This window comes from Dermochelys coriacea, chromosome 1 (assembly GCF_009764565.3).
Source record: "Dermochelys coriacea isolate rDerCor1 chromosome 1, rDerCor1.pri.v4, whole genome shotgun sequence".
Lineage (NCBI taxonomy): Eukaryota > Metazoa > Chordata > Testudines > Dermochelyidae > Dermochelys > Dermochelys coriacea.
This window is the reverse complement of record NC_050068.2, coordinates 7,909,403-7,929,710: the sequence shown is the minus strand read 5'-3', so window position 1 is coordinate 7,929,710 and position 20,308 is coordinate 7,909,403. Positions and strand designations below refer to the sequence as shown.

Genomic DNA, 20,308 nt, shown 5'->3' with positions numbered 1-20,308 from the left:
AGTACCCTGCTAAGCTTGAGGTGTTGGTCCTGCTTTGAGCAGGGGGTTGGACTAGATGACCTCCTGAGGTCTCTTCCAACCCTGATATTCTATGATTTGGTTTGAGCAATGGCCTGCTAAACACAGCGTTGTGAGTTCAGTCCTTGAGGGGACCATTTAGAGAACTGGGGCAAAAAAAAAAATTGGGGATTGTGCCTGCTTTGAGCAGGGAGTTGGACTAGATGATCTCCTGAGGTCCCTTCCAACTCTGATATTCTATGATTCCTAAGTTGTGCAAGGCTACAATTAAATACTTTCTATGTTTCTAGGAGTGGCAGAAATACAGAACACTCCCAATCCACAGGTTGTGGTGAGTGTCGGCAAAGTCCAATTTAGATTTCTACGCTGGACTGCTGATAAACAAGTCTGTTCCAGACAGAGTCATTCCACCCTGTAAATTGTGGTCGAGCAGCTCAGCATCCCCCGGCTGCTGAGATTGGATTCACGTCAGTCTGCCTTTGCAGGGAGCTGGAATGGAAAGCTGAGTAAATAGCAGGGAATGCTTTGTTGATTTAGCACTGGCTTAGTTTGTTGAGGTTCCTTCCCCGCCCCCCCCTGTTCTCAAATGAATCGGAGAGCTCCTTGGAGCCTTTTATTTAGTGTTCTAGAGAACATTACCCCGGTTTAAAAAACTCTGCAAACAAACGGAGTCTTAATTTAGAAATGCAATAAGCAGGGCTGGCTCCAGGCACCAGCTTTCCAAGCAGGTGCTTGGGGTGGCATTCAGAATGGGGAAGCAGTCCCTGTCCCACGGCGGCAATTCAGTGGCAGCAATTCGGTGGCGACTGCTTGGGGCGGCAAAATTGGCAATAAGGCAAGGCCCAGGAGACGGGCTTGCTGGTTAAAGCACAGAGCAAGGACTCCTGAGAATTGAGTTCTGCCACAGACAGAACTGGGGCAATTCTCTTAACATCTGTGTCTCATTTTCCCTGCCTTCCCCACCCGCTTCTTCAACCACAAATGATGATGCTTACTGCCCGGATTACTGGGTGACACTCCATGGCCTGAACTATGCAGGAGGTCAGACTGAATGATCCTGACGAGACCAGGACCTCGCCTTAAACAGTGTCGTGAGACCAGGCAAGGTTATCCCCTTTGTCCGGCTGGGGACATCCACACTTCAAGCTGCAGGCGTATTCCTCACCTTCCAGTGTTTTCACATGGAGTCCTAGGGCCAGGTTAGACTAGTGTTGTCCATTAACACACCGAAGTTTGGAGCCTCTCTGCTTCGCTAGGAGCAGACGCACAGTGCTCGCTCGGCACTGGGGCTAGGGCACGTGTGGACAGAGGAAAGGCAGCTGGCTGGCATGCTCCCTCCTTGTAAGCAGCGGTCGAAGGAAAGCTGTCTGCTGTCATATCTGCATATGGTGCAGGCGTGGCTGTTCAGAGGGGACGGAGCCATTCTGCCCGCCATAGCCACACCCCCCCTCGATGACAGGGCTGGCTGCACAGTCCTGCAACTCATTATACCCTGTGGACATTCATCCATCGGCAAGAAACTGACACACAGGCCCGGCAAGGAGCAAATCTCAGTCCAGGACGGAACAGATGAGAGCTGGGTTCAAAGCACGCTTGACCGAGGGGATCTGGCACTGGATCGAACTTCCACAGGAGATGAGACTGAGTCTGACCATTTTTGGGAAATGCTGCAGACCCTTCCTTTCTGCCAAAAGTGACTCACAATACAAACACCCCTTCTATTCCCAACCCCCTACCAAACTCCCGCCCCAACCACCCCCTGCCCCAAACCCTACCCCAGACGGAGTATGAACCTTGAAAAGGGAAAAGCACCAGAGACTCCATGAAGTTCACTAGGGACTCTGCTATTGCTACTGAGTTTTCATGCAAGGCACCCAGATGCTATGGTGATGGGTGGCTGTATAAAACCCTGAGACCAACAGATAGCACGGACTCTCCAATCAGCAGCAGAGTGATTGACACTGGAAGCAATGGAGAGTGACTGCCTCCATGTGAGGTTGACCCATGAGCCACAGATGTGGGGGCCATCAGTCCCTGTGGAGACTTGGCCCCCTGCCCCCTTCCATGTTGCCCGTTTCCTCCCCCAGGGGAGAATGTTGCTTGTTTCCTGCAACGTGCACTGCTTGGACTGTCTCACGTATCTTTCCTTGTCCTTGAGGGCTTCCATGGACATGTTATGGTGGTCAGAAGACAAGGCATCTTACAACAGCTTAGCAAATTAGATCATATCGCCCCCTTGTGGCTGGCCCTCAGTGATTATAACAACCTGCTTCTTACATCTACCAGAGCTGTCGCTTAACTCAGTGCCAGGATCAGTGCTGAAGGTCCTGAGTTTGATCCACGCTGGTGCCTGGCACCATGCCTCTCCGCATGAGGCTGTGGGTCATTGCTTTTTAAAAGAAGAAAATTAATGGCAAAAATAGGGAGAAGACTGCTCCGGGGATCAGTTCATCTGGACGTGGGTCATTCTTTGGATCCATTGTTCTCCCTTCCTCTCTGGCACGCATGGCCCAGAACTGTGGTGGAAAGCCTTGTGCCTCAGCTGAAGTCAGACTGTGGCGTTTTAATTAAAGAACAATGGCCGCAGTAAGTCAGCGCCGTCCTGCGCCGTCCAAACCACAGAGTCCCCAGCTGGGAGCAGCTTCCCCAGTGACGCACGGGCTTCCTGAAGCGGGATCATTTATATGCTTGTGTAAACAACATGCAAAACCCCTTTGCAAAGCAGCTGTTTGTCTGAGGGTGGCTGGGTTTTATTTTTTTACTTAAATCAAAACTGCTGTCAAGTCTGTAACAGTTTAATGATTGTTCAGGGTGAGGGACAGCCAGATTCTCCTCTCACTTAGGCTTTGTCTACATGCAAGAAGAGTGCACTGGCATAACTGAACTGGTGCAAAACCCAGTGTGCACACTCTTTTGCGGTGAAGAGTGGCTTATTTCGGTTTAGCTTAGGTAATCGACTCACTTCACGGGCACTGACTCCATGGGTGCGCCGGGACTCAAGCACCCTTGGGGGAAAAAAGTGCGTGCTCAGCACCCACCAGCCACAGCTGTTCAGCACAGGGTCGCTGATCAGCTATTCGGCGCAGGGCCTCCGATCAGCTGTTTGGTGGCAGACAGGAGGCACTTAGGAGGGCTGAGAGCAGCGAGAGGGCAGGCAGCCTCAGGGGAGGGGGTGGAGCAGAAGTGGGAAGAGAAGGAGCAGGACCAGAGCCTCAGGGGAAGGGGCGGAGTGGGGGCAGGACCTTGGGGAGAACAGTGGGGAGCAACCACAGGGAAAAATAAAACTCAGCGCCTGTAACTCACACTACATTGAAATGAGCCTGATCAAAACATCCACACAGCCTTTCCCACCAGTTTCTCTTAAAATGTGATTTTAAACTGGTTTAGTTAAACATGGGCAACTTTCTCATGAAGACGTCTTAACTGAAACCGGGGTGACTCTGCACCTAGACAAGCCCAGCGTAAATCTAGGCTGGCCCCATCAACATTAGTGGAAAAGATACTGGTGTCAAGGGAAGGAAGATGAGCCCAGAGCTGTGGATGGCTGTCTCCTGAGAGGGAGACTGCATAGCTCCGGGGACCGGCAAACTGCATTAGCTGTCGCGATGCCACTAATCTGAATTTGTATCATCCAATGCCTGTTTGGTGGCCTATATGAAATGGGAAGCTGGGCTGAGTCCCGCTCTCGGTGGGCAGGTGTGTACGGTAGGGCTGAGAGGGAAAAGCTTTTCTCGCTCCCTGAGAATTTTTGACATTTGCAACTTTTCTCCCATTTTGAATCAGGACAAAAAATACAAATCTCAAAAGCGTCTGTGAACCAAAACCCCTCCCCCCCCAAACTCAGTTTGGGTCACTGCAACCATTTCATTTTGATCATTTCCAAATGTTTTCTTTCGATTTCAACCTTGTGCTAGTGAATATTTACCAACATTTCTAAGCAAAAAGTCATTTTGTCTCAAAAAGCAGAACCTTTCCAGTTCAACAATCGCCGAACTTTTTGTTTACCAAAAAAAAAAAAAAGTTTTGCGTCGGGAGCATCCTTCAACCGACGCTGTTTCGTGAAGGGTTTCAGTTTTGATGAGTCGGTGTTTTTGGCAAAAGACCTTGCGTCAAAAAATTGCCAACCAGTTCTAGTCTACGGCTAACCCCATCACAACTAGCTGGCTCCGCTGAGGGGGTCAGAACTGGGCTGCCCATGGAGATTTAGACTCCCTTTGTCGGAAGCCAAGACATGGAGGGACAGGCCTAGTGTTGGAGCCGTGGTAGTTGGGTCTAGTGGTTGGAGCAGAGGCAGCCAGGCCAGGAACCGGAGCCAGAAGTCAAAGCTGGAGTCAGGAGTCAATCATGGGTAGGGAACAAAGCAAGAGCAGGGCTGGGAGCTAGGCAGGAGCAGGCTGAGGCCTGAAGGGGTCTCTCCCCACTCTCAGGCAGGGGAGAGTCCGAAGCCATGAAGTGACATTGGGCAGACTGAGCTGCAGTTCTTCCCGTGGGGCTTATATACCCGGCCTGAGGGTCACCAGACCAGCTCCTGGTTTGCGGATTGGCTGGAGCCTAGCACAGGAATGACTCATCATCGCGTGTGGCTTAATCAGGCTCTAGGTTGGGGGCGACACGGCACGGCACAGCCTTGTCTCTGGAAGCCCTTTCCCGCTGGAGAGGCCTGCAGTGGGGTGCAGGAGAGGTTTGCCCTGATAATTCCCACCCGCGGGGAAAGCTTGCCAGGCTGTACCTACGCTGTGCCCGTCCTGGGGATAAACACAGGAGTTCATTCTCCAGGCCTCTCCAACTGGCCCCTTTCACCTGCACCAAGTCAACTGTCTCTTCAGCACCTCAGAGGGTAGCCCATCCAATCACTGCAACGCTCTCCAACGCCCCATACTCCTGCAGAGCCAGCTAATGCCTTTTCTACTAGCTGCCTGTCAATGCAAGGGAAGGCCTCATAGCAAAACCTAAGGGCTCTTGCCAGTGGGAGCAGCCCAAGGCTGGCTTGGCTCTCGCTGCAGTATGTTCACTGCTGAAATCTTCCGATGCATTGCCTGGAATGGCCAATGGTATTCTGGAAATGCTGCTTGGCAGCCAAGCTATGTGCATTAGCACAGATGTTGTTCTTTACTGCTGGCAGACAGCTGCTGTAAGGAGTTCCGATATTTCCTTGTTAGAAGCCATCAGAGCTGCCTTCCCAGCTTCTGGGCTCCATGGAGCAAGGTTAGCAGCAAGTGCAGCGGGGTGGCTGGGACAGTGAGGTCTCCTAGGGGCAGCTGAATGTAACGACAGCACTTTGGGCAAGGAGGAATCAAGCCCCCGAAGCAGGCTGCCATGGAAGACATGGCCCACGACTGGACACTGGCTTGCCAGGCTAAGAGTGTGCCACCTTCTCAAGCCATGGCAGAATTCCCCCATCACCCTAGCTACTGCCTCTCGGAGAGGTGGTGGATCTAGACCAGCGATGGAAGAACCCCTCCGCTGCTGGGGTAAGTGTCTACATTACGGTGCTCCAGCATTTCTAGTGTATGCACAGCTTAAGTAGCAGGTCATTATAATCACTAGGGCCAGTCATTAGAGCAAGACATCGTAACAGGAGCTTCTGGAGTCAGAGGAAACTGACCATGAACAGGGTATGAAACCCTCGGGAAAACGGAACCATTGTCAGCAGTTTCTCCCCAGCATGCCTGAATCTCGCACCTTCCTGACGGACACATTCACATGGCAGGCACTGCAAGAGTGTTACCAGCCCAGCCCCTCGTGGTCAAAGCCCACGGAAGGATTCCAGCAGCTGGGGAGAGGGAGGGAGCAGGGGGGGACTAGCTGGGAATTGCTCCATGGCTCAGTCACTGTGGAAGGGCTCCGGGTGGTTTCTCAGGGTAAGAAAGATGCAGAAGAGAAAGCCCAGCGTGTGCCCCAAGCCCATCCCCTGGTGCTGAGGGAGTCAGAATAAGGTGAACTGGGGGAGGCATGAGTCTGGCTTTGATCTGAGCTTGGATCTGGTGCCGGTGAAGGGATTCAGAGCCACATGGATAGCCAGAGACAGCGCGTACTCGTGATGTCATGCCCACATGATGGTCTTTGGGCGTTCTGACAGGTCTCTCGGCATTCCAAGGCCGGCTTGGCCAGGAGGGCCTCCGATTTGACTGTCTTTGGGATGCCCCGAGCGATAGGATCCACAGGATATTCCAGGAGCCCCTCTCAGCCCCTGAGCAAGCCCAAGCTGACTGCCGAGGCTGCAAAGCCAGGATCTCCTGTGGCAAGGCACTGGTGGGCAGCTCTACAACAGCATCTGAGCTGCGGCTACACACTATGCAGGGGGTGGCTTAGGCTAGCCAGGAAACCTCAGCCACAGGCGGAGAGCGAGGGGCCAGCAGACAGATCCGTGCTGCAGAGGCCAGGGGACTTCACACTGCACTAGAGGTGAAATTCACCCCCCTGTGAAACCTAGGGCCCATTTAAATCCCAGTAAAGACTGTGGTCTTTCCAAGATGGGGGAGTCCCCAGCAGCCGTAGAATCCCATAGCTTGCTCCTACCTCCGCCTGTCCCATCAGGAGCCATCATCACCTTTGCTGTCCTCTGGCCGCGGGGGTGGAGGTGGGGGAGGAGAACCAGCTCCTCTGGCCACAGGGCACAAAAAGTGCCCCTCCAAAAGTGGCCAATTTTTTATTCCCATGCCCGTCCCTGCATAGAAAAACAAACAGGATCTAAGGGCAGGATGTTCGCTTCACGAGGCAGAAAGTGGCTCAAACAGCTCTAACCCCACACAATGGCTCCCTCTAGGTTCTGCCAATACAGCGATTCCTCCTCGGCTTTTAATCACCGTGTTCTTCTCTCTGTCGGGCTTCGCTCTCTGCTCCGTTCAGACACAACTCTTCCCCTTGGCAAAGCCTGACCTGTGCCTTATTGCTGTTCTGCCCCTGAAAGCAGCTCCCCCCCGGTGGTTTGCACGTTGCGATGTGTTTTTGCAATACATCTCCCTTAACAGTGCAGGGGTAAAGCAAGACAGATCTCTTCCCTTTGAGCTTTTCCCGGGCTGAAAGGCTGTTTCTTAACCCAGCCTGATTCGGAACAGTCAGCACCACTCGCCATTATCTCAAGCTGCTGACAAGCAAACTCTGGGCTCTTCCAGATCTGCATCGTGCAGGGGGAGGGAAAGTGCTGCTTAGCAATCATGTGCCTGCTCCCTGTTCCCTTAAAGTTATAGACCGTCCCAAACTGGGACTCCCTCCCCGTCACCCAATCAAATGTGTTGCTTGGAAGGGATGGAACCTGGATCTGAACCAGCCATGTTCTGGGGTTTCCTGGACCAATGTGGCATTGCAGAACCAGGAGACAATTTCACTGCCCCCCCGCCCCCCCTTCTCACCAAACTCTAGGTCTGTGGCTTCCGGGGCCCCTTGCAGCAGCAGCAGGTTCTGATCTCTCCACACTGATCATGGGGCAGAGGAGGTGATAAAGCCAATAGAAACAGCTGGGGGAGGTCTCGCCACCCCACCCGAGGAGGAGGGGCCTGCTGCTCTGCCAACCCAAAGAGAAGGGCAGGCCCAACCACAGCTTCCACTTACTTCAAGTCCTGCTTCCCAAAACCGCAATGACCCTGGCTTCCTACTCCATTCTGTGCACAGTGCTGTACATGAGCATGGGAACCAGGAGCTGGATTCCCCTGCCTCTGATCCCAACACTAGCTGACCTGGAAATGTGTCCAACAGAAGCCCTGTGATAAAGTGCCCCTGGCTCCTTTGGGAGGGCTGGCTCCAAATCCAGAGCCAGACCCACCCTTGTGACTCCCCTCTTGCCAGGGCCTTTGGGACGGCTCGTGGCATTTCTAGGACGGTGGGTTTAGTGCAGTTTGCTCCACAGGGTGCCTGCCAGGCCAGACCGAGAGAGGGAATGGCTCACGCCTGCTAACAGCCACCCACAATCCGTGCCTTGTTTCTGCAAGCTCCCTGGGCTCCAGATGCGAGGACAGCAGCCACTGGAGTGAGTGGACATCACAGGAACAATTCACCTCTTGTAACCCTGCCTTATCTCAGGTGACCCAGGCCAGCAGTTCCTGCCTCTCACACCTTGGTCATATGGTGTCAACAGAGCAAATGAAGCCACTCCCTGGAAGGGAACCAACCGGAGGGAAGAGCTGTCCAAGTTCTTCCAAGGAAGAAGTGGTATTGCTGGGAAACTGGAGAAGGGGCAGCCCTCCCCCTGGCTGCAGGCCCAAAGGCAGTGAGAGGCAGTGTGGTCCTGGGGAGATAGTATTGGAGAGGGAATCAGGAGAGCAGCGTTCCCTTTCTAGCTCTGCCACTGACCCATTGTATCAAAACATACGAATGGCCACACTGGGTCAGACCAATTTTTCCATCCATCTCAGTATCCTGTCTTCCGACAGAGGCCAACACCAGGTGCTTCAGAGGGAATGAACAGAACATGCAATCACCAAGTGATCAACGACCTCGTTAATCAAGGATCGAGCCGTATGACCGTGAGCAAATCACCGTGCCTCAGTTTCCCCTCCCTTCATCTGCCTCATTTTTGAGTGTAAGCTCTTTGCAGCCATGGACTGTCTCGTGGGTAACAACAGGGCCCTGAGTTTGGTCGCGGGTTCAATGTGCTACCATGATACCAATAACAAGGGCTGTCAGGCTGAATGTATCCGGTTGTTAAAGTCCCATAACGAATGAAAGCACTAACCATGACATAAGCTGCTCTTGATACTGATGGATGAGATGAACAGTTTGTATTTACTGAAGTGACTGATTTATGCCTGTTTGTACTGTCTGGATTACAAACCAATATTTCAGAACGAGAGAAAAAAACAACGTTTCACTCTGTTATTGGAAAGAGATTAAACGGCCCCCTTCCATCTGAATTCCTGTCATTGCTCCAGGGCGCAGGAAAGTTAGACCATTCCAAGGGTGTTTATTTGTCATCAGAAAGTTCTTTGAGAACCAAGTGGAATTTCCCTGTCAGCGAGTTTGCCAGGACGGTCGCTACTGATCAGTGTCAGAAAACCAGCTGCTGAGTTTCCCCTCTGCCTCCCGGAGGCGACCGTTTTGAGATGTTTCCCTGTGACTGCAGCTGACAGCAAGTAGCCATTCTGGGGACGTCAGCGTTGCCTTCGGGAATGGAGCACTTCCATTTGGGCTGGAAACGGACACGTGACAAATGCCTAAACAGGTCTTTTCCCAGTCTAAGGGTCTGCATACTTTTGGAGCTGGAGGGGGAATTCCCAGCTCAAGGAGACATACCCACGCTAGCTCTGAACGAGCTGGCATGCACAGTGCCTTCGGCGCGTGACCTTTCTACTGCACGTACAGATGGACACAGTTAAGAGACGGGGAGCTAGACACTTACACGGCCCTCGTTACCACTGGATCTAAGTGCCCCATGATCAGTAATGAACCAATTGTCACTGACCCCTCCCCTTCCCCTGCAAGGAGAGGTTGCATTATCACCCTGTTTGACAGTTGGGGAAATGGAGGCCACAGAGCGGTGAAGCCCTGGCCTGGCTTTAGGTGCCTCAAATTTTGGGTGCTCAACTTGAGACATCTTACAAGGGAGCGTGCTTTTAGGATCTGCTGAGCACCCACTGAAAATCAGGCCTTACAATCAAAACTGGACGTCTCTCTAAAAGCTACACTCTGGTTCAGCCACTATGTATTTAGTTCACTGCAGGAATCAATGGACTAAATCCTCTGGTCTGAGCTACTTAGGGGATCAGATTAGATGATCATATAGATCCCTTCTGCCAGGCCTGAAAAAAGCAGTCAGTTTAACGCAGAGCTTGTGGTCGTAAATGCACTTAGCAGACATGACACTGAACCCGATTCACTCCAGTCTACACCGCCTGCTCCATCTCATTCAGCTAACAGAGCCGTGTCTAGTCACCGGCCGTACTGCTGCGGCAGGTGTCTGTGGCGTGGGACAGAACCGAAGGTCACCAACTCCTTCCACGTGGGTCCCCAGGCAACCAGCCTCCTCCGGGGAAAACGCTGAGCCACGGAGGACAAGGACGAGAGTGTGGGTGAAAGACGGAGGGAAACAAATTGAAAGCACAATGAAGCAGGCTGCCTGGATGCGCCGTAAGTGGTTTCATGGCTCTTGCTGGGCTGGCGCTTGGGGAATAGCTTTTGTTAATGAACGATTTCCTTGAAGAAAGAAAGAAACGCTCAGCGTTATTCTCTCCCTTGTTATTGTTTTTGCCCATCTCGCCACAAGCCACAATCCATACCTCTGAGCGTTCGGAGCAGGGTGGTTGTCCTTAAATGTGCATGCTCAACCTTCTGGTAATCCATGAAACCACTGGATCATGCTGCCAAGATGCTTAGCAAAATCTTGCCCTTGGTGGCTTGCAGCCAGCTTGCAATGAGCAATGGCTGGAGCTACCCACAAACCACTGGATCCTAAAACTATGTCTCTTCTCTTGGTGAAGATTGCTCGGAGATTTTATTCCTCAAGCCCATACGAGTCCAGAGATCTGATGGATACCAGTCTCTCTGTCCTCGATGGGGTCCACACACTGAATGCAGCTGGAGATCTGTGCTCCAGTCCCCGAACAAGAAAGCAGGAGCGCTTGATTTCTAATCTCAGCTCTAACAGGGACTCGCCTTTGTGACCTCAGGCAAGGCACGTAACTGCTCTGTGCCTCAGTTTCTCCATGTGGATAATACGGTAATGACCTGGTGTTGTGTCAACGGGCCGATGCTCTGGAACTGCTCTAAAAGAAGCCAGTCGGGACTCAGGTGGACTCGCTGTGGGAAGCGCATGGTGAATGGGGATGCTGAATGCTCTGAGGTCAGACTCAAGAAGGCCAAAGCCACGTAGGTCTTTTGCCCTGGCTATAGTGGCATTGTCCATAGCTTATGGGCAAGCAGCTGGGCAGCCTCACCTGCCCTGAGTGCCTCAGGAAAAGTCACACACCCAATTCCCACCACCTAGGCATTGGTGCAGTACACAGGGAAACTGAGGTACATACAGTATTAGTACAGGACAGTAAGACTCACATGCAACATCACAAGGGGGAAAAGCCCACCTCGTCACACCTGGTTAGTGTGTATGAGCAATGGCCCCTTCTCTAGTGCATGGGTGTCGACAGGCCCTAGATCGCTAACCGCTAATGGACAGATTCTCCTTCAGCTCAAGTTGTAGCAACTGATGATCTAAGGGTTTGGTTCTTTGCTGTCACCATGACGTTCCAAAGTGCCATGCTTGTTTCACCTCACTGCAAAGCCCCTGGGTGGTGATGCATTTGTTACAGGACATCCTCCATCCACAGGGGCGTGAAGCATTAACACATACTGTAACTCCTCCCTTAACGTTGTAGTTATGTTCCTGAAAAATGTGACTTTAAGTGAAACGATGTTAAGCAAATCCAATTTCCCCATAAGAATTAATCTAAATGGGGGGGTTAGGGTCCAGGGAAAATTTTTTCACCAGACAAAAAACTATATTATATATATACATACATATATATACACACACAGTCTAAGTTTTAAACAAACAATTTAATATTGTACATAGCAATGATGATTGTGAAGCTCGGTTGAGGTGGTGGAGTCAGAGGGTGGGATATTTCCCAGGGAATGCCTTGCTGCTAAATGATGAACTAGCACTCGGCTGAGCCCTCAAGGGTTAACACATTGTTGTTAATGGAGCCTCACACTCTACAAGGCAGCACGAATGGAGGGAGGGGAGACAGCATGGCAGAGAGAGACAGAGACACACGCCCTGTGTGTGGGAGAGAGAGAGAAAGAGAGATGCGGATTGTCCCTTTAAGTATGCTGACCCCACCCTAAGTACATTGCCTTTTAAAAGATCAGGAAGTTGAGACAGCAGCTGCGGTCTCTCCCTCTCTCTGTCCTGAGCCCTGTTCTGTCTTCACCCTGCTCTATATGGAGAAGGGGTAAGCGGTGGGGGGGGACAGGAGTAGGGGGGAGGGGGACACCCTGACATTAGCTCCCCTCTTCTCCCCTCCCCCTGCACAGCAAGCAGGAGGATCCCAGGAGCAGCACACGGCAGTGGGAGGAGGGACGGCAACTGCCGGCAATTGGTAGCCTGCTGGGCGGCAGCCACACAGGAAACTTAGGGGAGGGGGGAGCGGATGGGGGGCTGCCGGCCCACCCTGGTTCCAAGCCCCCACCCGCTTGCTGCAACAGGCTGCTCTTCCTGCAAGCCGGGGACAAAAGAGGCGGCTGCCAAACGACGTAAGGAGGGAGCATTGTGCAACTTTAAACGAGCATGTTCCCTACTTGATCAGCAACGTGACAACGAAACAACGTTAACCGGGACGACGTTAAGTGAGGAGTTCCTGGACAGGCTGGTGACGTGCTCTGAAGATGGATAGTGTTGTTTGTTTAATGAAGCAAAGAAAAATGTGAGCAGAGTTTTGGGAAGGCTCCCTTTCAGATGCAATCCATCAGGCTGTCAAACGGCCTCCCGTGGGAAGAAGCAGAAGCTCCGTTGCATTGCATCGTTCAGCGCTGGACTGGCAACAGTGATGGTTTTGCGTCTGTGCGGCCCTTTACATCCGAGTGGGTCCCAAAGCCCTTGCCAAAGGGCTCGTGCAAATGACTGGGAGAAATATCAGAATTGCTTCAACCAGCCCTGGGGCTGCCACGGTGTCTGGATTCAGTCCGCAGGAGTGGAAGGGAAGAACCAGATAACCCTCTCCACCTGACAGGAGCCTCAGGAGTGCCGGGTGCCTCCAAGTATTTAAAAATCGAAACAACAATCTCCCTCTTTCTTCCTTCCCCAGCTGGAGGCGTAACAGCGTGACGAGTGGTGAGGCTGCTGGGTGTGCGGGAGCGTGCGAAGGACGAGGGAGCTAAGCCAAAGGGATGAACTTGCACAATGGGAAGTCCACCGTCCTCATACGAGCAGCGCCCCTCAGCCTGGCTTGCATTCAACTGCTCCCCACCCAGGGGCTGACTTTGGCCAGGCACTGGGCAAGCAGGGGTGGGTGCTGCCTATGTACTGAGGGTGCTTCAGCTCGGGCCATTTCACCAGTTCCCCCAGCGGCTTCCTACAGATGTTGTACGACATGAAGGAGAAGCCTGAGCCCTGTGGGAGGCTGGAGGCAAAGGAACATAGCGACCCTGGAGGTTTTGTTAGAGAGGAAGGACCTGAGCTATGTCAGGCCATTTCCATTCATCCCTGCAGCTCCTCGGAGGCAGGGGAACTCGGTGATTGGCAGCAAATCAAATGCCACAGTCAGGTCCGGCATGACTAGCATGGACGAACTGCCCTTGCCTCGGGCAGGACTAGCCTGTCTTTGACCTTCCCGCCCAGTAGCCACCCCCTAAAATCACGGCTGTGAAACAATGCAACAGTAACCTTGCTTCAGGGAGCGAGGGAGACACAGGCTACAGTGGGCCTCCCAGTCTGGGAGGACAGATTCGCGCGAGCTGTATGGACATTGCAGCATGGGTGGTGGCTCGGGCTAGCCACCTGAGTTCGGACCAAAGGGGTAGACGGGCGTGGACTCAGGTGGCTAGCCCGTGCCCCAGTGTCCAGATTGCTATTTTTAGCACCCATCTGTCTCGCCAGGCTGGGAGGCACGCTCTCTGTGTAGTATAGACAGACCTGCCCAGACCTTGTGGTCACCTTACTTATATCTGAGAAGCACTTAGACATCACAGTGATGGGCGTGGCATGGCAAGCAAGGATGGCCAGATGGCTCCAACCCCTAGATCAGATGCTGGGCACCCTAAAACATTGAGGTATCTTGAGTCTGAACTCTAATAACATGAGAATGGCCAGACGGGGTCAGACCAATGGTTCATCAAGCCCAGGATACTGTCTGTGACAGGGGCTAGATTCTCCTTTAGCTCAACTGGAAGAAGCTTGAGATTTTTGGAACAGGAAGGCCTGGTTTCTAGCTCAACATCTGTTGCTAAACTCTGAGTTGTTATGGTGTCCAGTATACTGACAACCATGATGTTCTAGGTGACCGCAAATTTGTTATGCTACTTCATCTGGGTCATATGAACATAAGAATGGCCAGACTGGGTCAGACCAATGGTTCGTCTAGCTCAGTATCCTGTCTTCTGACAGTGGCCAGAGCTAGGTGCCCCAGAAGGAATGAAGAGAACAAGCAATCATTGAGTGATCCATCCCCTGTCGTCCACTCCTAGCTTCTGGCACTCAAAGGCTAGGGACACTCAGAGCATCTGGTTGCATCCCTGACCATCCTAGCTAATAGCCATTGATGGACCTAGCCTTCACGAACTTATCTGATTATTTTTTTAACCCAGTTATAGTTTTGGCCTTCACAAAGTCCCCTGGCAATGAGTTCCACAAGTTGACTGCACTGAGTGAAGAAATACTTCCTTTTGTTTGTTTTACACCTGCTGCCTATTAATGTCATTTGGTGACTTCTAGTTCTTGTGTTATGAGTAGGAGTAAATAACACTTCCCGATTCACTGTCTCCATGCCCGTCATGATTTTATAGACCTCGATCATCTCCCCCCTCAGTCGTCTCTTTTCCAAGCTGAAAAGTTCCAGTCTTATTAATCTCTCCTCATACGGCAGCCGTTCCATACCCCTCATCATTTTTGTTGCCCTTCTCTGTAACTTTTCCAGTTCCAATGTACCTTTTTTTATATGGGGTGACCAGATCTGCATGCAAAGCACGAGGGTACCATGGATTGATATAGTAGCAGTATGATATTTTCTGTCTTATTGATCCCTTTCTTAATGATGCCCAATATTCTGTTCGCTTTTTTGGCTGCCGCTGCATATTTTTGAGTGGATGTTTTCAGAGAACTCTCCACAATGACTCCACGATCGCTTTCTTGAGTGGTAACATCTAATTTAGACCCCATCATTTTATATGTATAGTTGGGATCATGTTTTTCAGTGTGCATTCCTTTGCATTTATCAACATTTTGTTGCCCAGAAAGTGGCCGCCAAGTCCCTGCAGCCCCTGGGCGCATGGGCAGCCAGTGAGGCTTCGTGTGCTGCCCTCATGCCTGCAGGCACCGCCCCCGCGTCTCCCATTGGTCGCGGTTCCTGGCCAATGGGAGTTGCGGAACTGGCACTGGGGGCGGGGGCAGCGTTCAGAGCCTTCCTGGCTGCCCATGCACCTAGGGGATGCAAGGACCTGGTGGCCACTTCCGGGAGCCCTGTGGAGTCAGGGCAGGCTGGGAGGTGGCCTTAGCCCCAGGCCCCCGGTGTGCCGCCAACCGGACTTTTAACAGCCCAATCAGCAGTGCCGACTGGAGCTGCCAGGCTCCCTTTTCGGCAGGGTGTTCCGGTCAAAAACCGGACGCCTGGCAACCCTAGTCACAGTTCTGAAAGGGTCTGCTTCCTTTGCATTTCACTCTATGGTTTGTGCTACCCACTGTCTAAGAAAGGACCTGCTCCAGACCAGCCACTGGGGACTCTGCCGGGACACTATGACCTCGGCAGGAGTGAAAAAGCCTATGCTTGTAGCATCCCAGTTGGATCCATCAAGCTTCCTCCAACTGTCAAATTCAATTGGATGAGGTCCCTGCAGTGACAGCACTGGAGACACGGGTCACCCTGTGTTTCTGCTCCGGCGGTGGTAGTACGTTCCCTCGGCTCTGCAGAAACACGAACCTTTCACCATGGCTTTGCTAGGTAGAAAGCACAAGGCGGGGCCTTTTGACAGACAGGATTTTCCATCTGCACAGGCTGTTTGCAGCCTAAGCCCTTTTACAGACGGAAACAAATGAAGTGCACAGTGGGATCACGAAGGGGAGATCGAGCTCGAGAACTGTGTCGTGCTGGCAAAAAGGCCACCCAGTGTCAGAATAAACACCAGACGATTCGTCAAATATTTATAATGCAATTAAAAGCTTTGCTGCTGATTAGACCAGGCAGATGCACTGCAAAATATTGCCAGGTATGCTCAGTTAGAATATACCTGTGGTGGTATTAAATGCACTAAGCAGTGCTGGTAGAACACACCTGCAGTGGTACTAAATAGACCAGGTATGCTCAGGTAGAACATACTAGCTGTGCTGCCAATGCATCAGGCACAATCCAGCTCACTCTTAGAGGCAGAGGGGTGGGGGGGTGCAGCACTGAATGGGTTGAAAAGCAAATGGTCCAGCCCTCGTTGGCCAGGGGCGTGATGTCAGGGGGCGAAATGCAGCATTCCGTGAGGCATGCAGACACGCGGATAGAAAAGCCGGTACCTGTACTTGTAGGCTGCCGTCTCGTTACCACTGAGAAGCAAGGCAGAAAACAGCATGGTCAAAACCTCTCCAAACAAGGATTAGTAAAAGGTCAGACAAGTCCCCGTCAATCACTCCATGGGACTCCGAATGTGTCACGAATCCAAGAGGCAATGTACATAGACACATAAAAGCAATCACAGGAGAATAAAAGGTTCTATCCATGCCCACCCACACCCCCACATCTGAGCAGCTGGGTTATGCTGACAGCCCCCCAGGAGACAAGGAAGGACACCGGTCACATTTACAAATGCAGAACTGAGGCACAGATTGATCACGGAACTGGCCTGAGAAAGTCTGAGGCACAGCTGGGAATTGAACCCACTTTCCATCCAGTGCCTGAACTGCATGCGCTTGTAACAGGCTGCCGAGCCTTTCCCCTCTCGATTCCCAGCTCGGCTCCGGGAGCGGACACACGCCATTGCTCTAGGACAGGGCGACTGTTCAGCGACTCGTACCAAATGAGCTGCATGGCCCCCGTTCCCAGTGGGAGGGGTGTAAAGATCCATGGATGAGAACCCCGATCTGCAGAGCCTGGGACAGCGGATGGTCCCATGGTACCTCCAGGGGCAAGGCAGAGCCGCAGCCAGGGAGCCCTGAGGAGAGTGGGCGCTGCAGGAAGCACCTCTCGAAGGACCCATAGTGACAGCACCCTGCAGCCCTCTGACTGCCCAACACACTAGTTAACCCCAGGAAGGCATCTGGGCAATCACACAGACTTCTGGCCTGCTGTGACTGCAGACTTCACCTTGTCTCCTGAACACCCGTCTGACTGCGACTCCAGCCTAGGACTACCTCTGGTCTACCATCTCTGACCCTGGCCCGACTCTGACCCTGGCTCTTGCTTATTGAACCCGGCCCTAGCGATTTCTCCGACCCCTGCTCACCGCCTACCCCAGCCCAGCTGTGACCATTAGGCCAGACTGCCTGCATCCCAGTCCCATACAAGAGGTCCCCATCAGAAAAAGATCACAATTGCACCTACACTGGCACTCAACAGAGATACCAGCGGCTATATAAGCCTGGGTAGCAAACCTCCCAGTGCTGCACCCACTGAATGAAGTTGGGAGCAGTTTACCACTGACTTCAATAGGACCAGGGACATCTCCCCACCACCACAGATATTCGTGGTGCTCATTATGCAGCCAGAGCTTCATTGACACAGCAAGGCAAATGCAGACACTTCTGCTCAGGAGCAACTTGCTGTTCAAGAAACTTCCCGATAACAGCATCTCGAGTTAACGTGGTCACGTAGGAAGGAAAAGCACCGGAAAAAGGGAAGACGAGAAAGAAAAGCCAGCAGAAAGTTCTATGGAACTATTGGCCACACAAATGCCAGGAGAGGGTGTTCTTGCACGAACCGGTGCTAGCGAGGACAATGAGGAAACAATCACAGGAAGAAGACGACAGCCATTGAAATGCACCCTCTCCACTCTTTTAGGACGTGGCAGCCAGCGAGAGAAAGGACGGAATGCGGCACAAAGAGGTGAAGATCCAGGAGGCAGCACAGAGTTTCGGCTGTGCAAACCAACGCTGGCAATTCGTTCCGAGATCCACGCACGCATGGACATACGCACGGTGCATTTCAAAAGAGCCTGGACGTTGCTCAGAAAACAACGGAATGACTTAATGACGGTGGGCGATCGAAGAGCAGGCATCGCACACTCTGAAATTAGAGGGCGTCCCAGTGCCACCCCCTGGCCAGATACAATCTCCCGGACACTGGGGTTAGTCTGGTTACTTCAAATACACGTTGGTGTTGATGAGCTCAGGGGAATATTAACATGCAACAGCTGATGGGTCCAGAAACAGCTACCCAGCATTGTTCCCTTTAAGAGCCTGGAATGATTCCCCATTGACGTCAATGGGCTTTGATCAGGCCCAGAATAAATTTCCGGCTGGAGAAAAGATGCTCGGTCCATGGCCCTGGAGACCAGAGCTTTCTGCCTTCCAGCTCCACCATGCAGGCCCGGTGCAGGCTGCAACCCACACTTCTCCCGCATCCGCCCCTGCCAACAGGGTCAGTGCTGACCTGGTGGGACCCCTCACTGAGTGCGGGGGACGTTGGTCTCCAGCCTCTTTCAGATTGGAGCTGACAGGATGAAAAATGACTCAGTTTGTTTTTCCATCTTTACTCGTGTTTCTCGGCTGCCGGTGAAGTGGAACAAATCCCGGCACTGAGCCTGCCGGGGCCGCCTGCTGCCGTGGGAACACCTGGCCTTCGGGAACCAGGCTGAGCTCAATGTCTTTTCCATGGGACACTGAAGAACCATCCAACGGAAAGGCTCTACTGGGACTGAAAGGAACTAAAGTGGTGGGTGGTCTTGCAGAGCAGTATGGTCCAGTGTGTAGGGTGCGGGAAGTCAAGAGACCTGGGTTTCATTCCTGCTACAGTCACTAACTTGCTGGGTAACCTTGGGCAAGTCACTTCCCTGCTCTGTGCCTCAGTTTCCCCCACACCCTTTGTCTTGTCTGTTTAGACTGGAAGGTCCTCAGGGAAAGGCCTCTCTCCCTCGGTGTTTGCCAGCACTTAGTACAAATAACCTGATTGTGGCTGAAACTACTGCAATACTCCCCAAGCCTCATAACTCACGGCCCACTTCATAACTTGCCTCCACCCCTCCTTCCGCATGCTGTGTGCCTGTATCCCTCTGCTTGATAGAGCCTCCCATTCTTCGTCCGGACGTCAACTCATTTTTCCCAGAATGCCCTGTTCCGCCTCACCACATCTTCTGACTTGTCTGCACAGAGGAACCAGTGGCAGCCAGGAGTTATCTGGCTCCTGGGAATGGCCTCTTTCTGCTAGCCCTTCACAAGCCCCAGAGATGCTCTCCTCCAGCGGGGAAACAGGCCAGGATAAGATGCCACCAGGTGAGAAGGACAAGGGCAAGAGAGATGGAGGAAGGGACCTTTGTCACGTGGAAGGCACATGGGAGGCTGTTGCAGATCAGCCTCTGATAAGATTTCCTCCCCCAGACCAACACATGGAAGGCTGTTACAAGCCTGCTCTGTTCAGGTGCTGCATGCTAGGAGGTCTGTGAGATAGAGAGGAAAGGGTTAACCGAGGAGGGGAATGTAACTAGCTGGGCTGAGCACAGGTCTGGGAGCCAGGAGCCAGCCTCTGACAATGACTCATATCTCTGACCTGAGGCAGACACTGAACTGCTCTCCCTTGCTTTCCCACATCTGTCAAATGGGGATAATTTTATAGCCCCCCTCCCAACGGTACTGTCATCACACGGGCGTTATCTAGCTAATGTGGGGGAAGCCTTTGCTTGCATCAAGTGCTGAATAAGTGGTGCAAAATCTGATTAAACACACATGGGACAAAGTAGCAGAGAAGTCCTCCATGGAAGCCACAAGAGATCACCTGAGACAGGAGGGGTCACACTTTCTTGTCTCAGCAATTCCCTCCCAGGAAGCAGGCAATAAGACCAGGACGAAAAAACCCCCTTTTTTATATGGACTTCCTCTTCAACACTGCTCCACCATGGACCCCCTGCAGCTGCCCCCAGTGCTATGCTGTAGGATAGTCAGCCCAACCGTTCCCTGAGTTAAAGCTGTGACAAGCGCATATTGATCACCGTCAATCTATCCTGAACAGCTTGCCCTGAGGGCCTGTGTATTTTTTACTTTAAATGAACCCGCACCTCGCACCGATCCGGTTTTCTTTTCTATTACAACAGCCCCTTAGGTCTCGTCTGGTGCAGCACAAAATCCCCCATGAACAGAATACAGGGGCCGTGGTGCGAGCAGTGTGAGGCTCGTGATATTTTGTGTCTGTGGATGGTTGGTGAAAAGTGCCAGAGCAAGAGCCCTGCAGAGTGGAGAGATAATGAGTGGCGGGTAGCTGCCAGGCAAGGGTCCCACATGTTGCCCCAGCCAACGTGTCTCAGCTGGGAGCCCAGCCCCACCAACTGCTAACCTCTCCAGGGGACTCCCGAGCCTCCTTAACGTCCACTAATGGTGCACCTTGCCAGGCTAGGCCCTCGGACAGAATGTTACATCAGGATTTGAGCCCCTAGACTCCATTATTGCAGTAACCATGGGCTTGTCTACAAGGGGAAGTTAGTGCACAGTGAGCCAAGGTCTGCATTCAAAGCACACTAG

General features: G+C 52.5%; 1 protein-coding gene across 11 annotated transcripts in view; it reads right to left on the bottom strand.

Annotated features, from left to right (window-relative positions):
• The window catches only part of ARRB1 (arrestin beta 1), a 182,037-nt gene that overhangs the window by 119,394 nt on the left and 42,335 nt on the right, over window positions 1–20,308 (bottom strand). For 6 of the 11 annotated variants that reach the window (XM_043504006.1, XM_043504007.1, XM_043504011.1 and 3 more), the window contains exon 2: window positions 16,160–16,189. The exons of the other annotated variants lie outside the window; for them this stretch is intronic. In XM_043504006.1, the coding sequence (XP_043359941.1) occupies window positions 16,160–16,189 (30 nt within the window). The remainder of the gene's footprint in view (window positions 1–16,159; window positions 16,190–20,308) is intronic. 11 annotated transcript variants of the gene reach the window in all.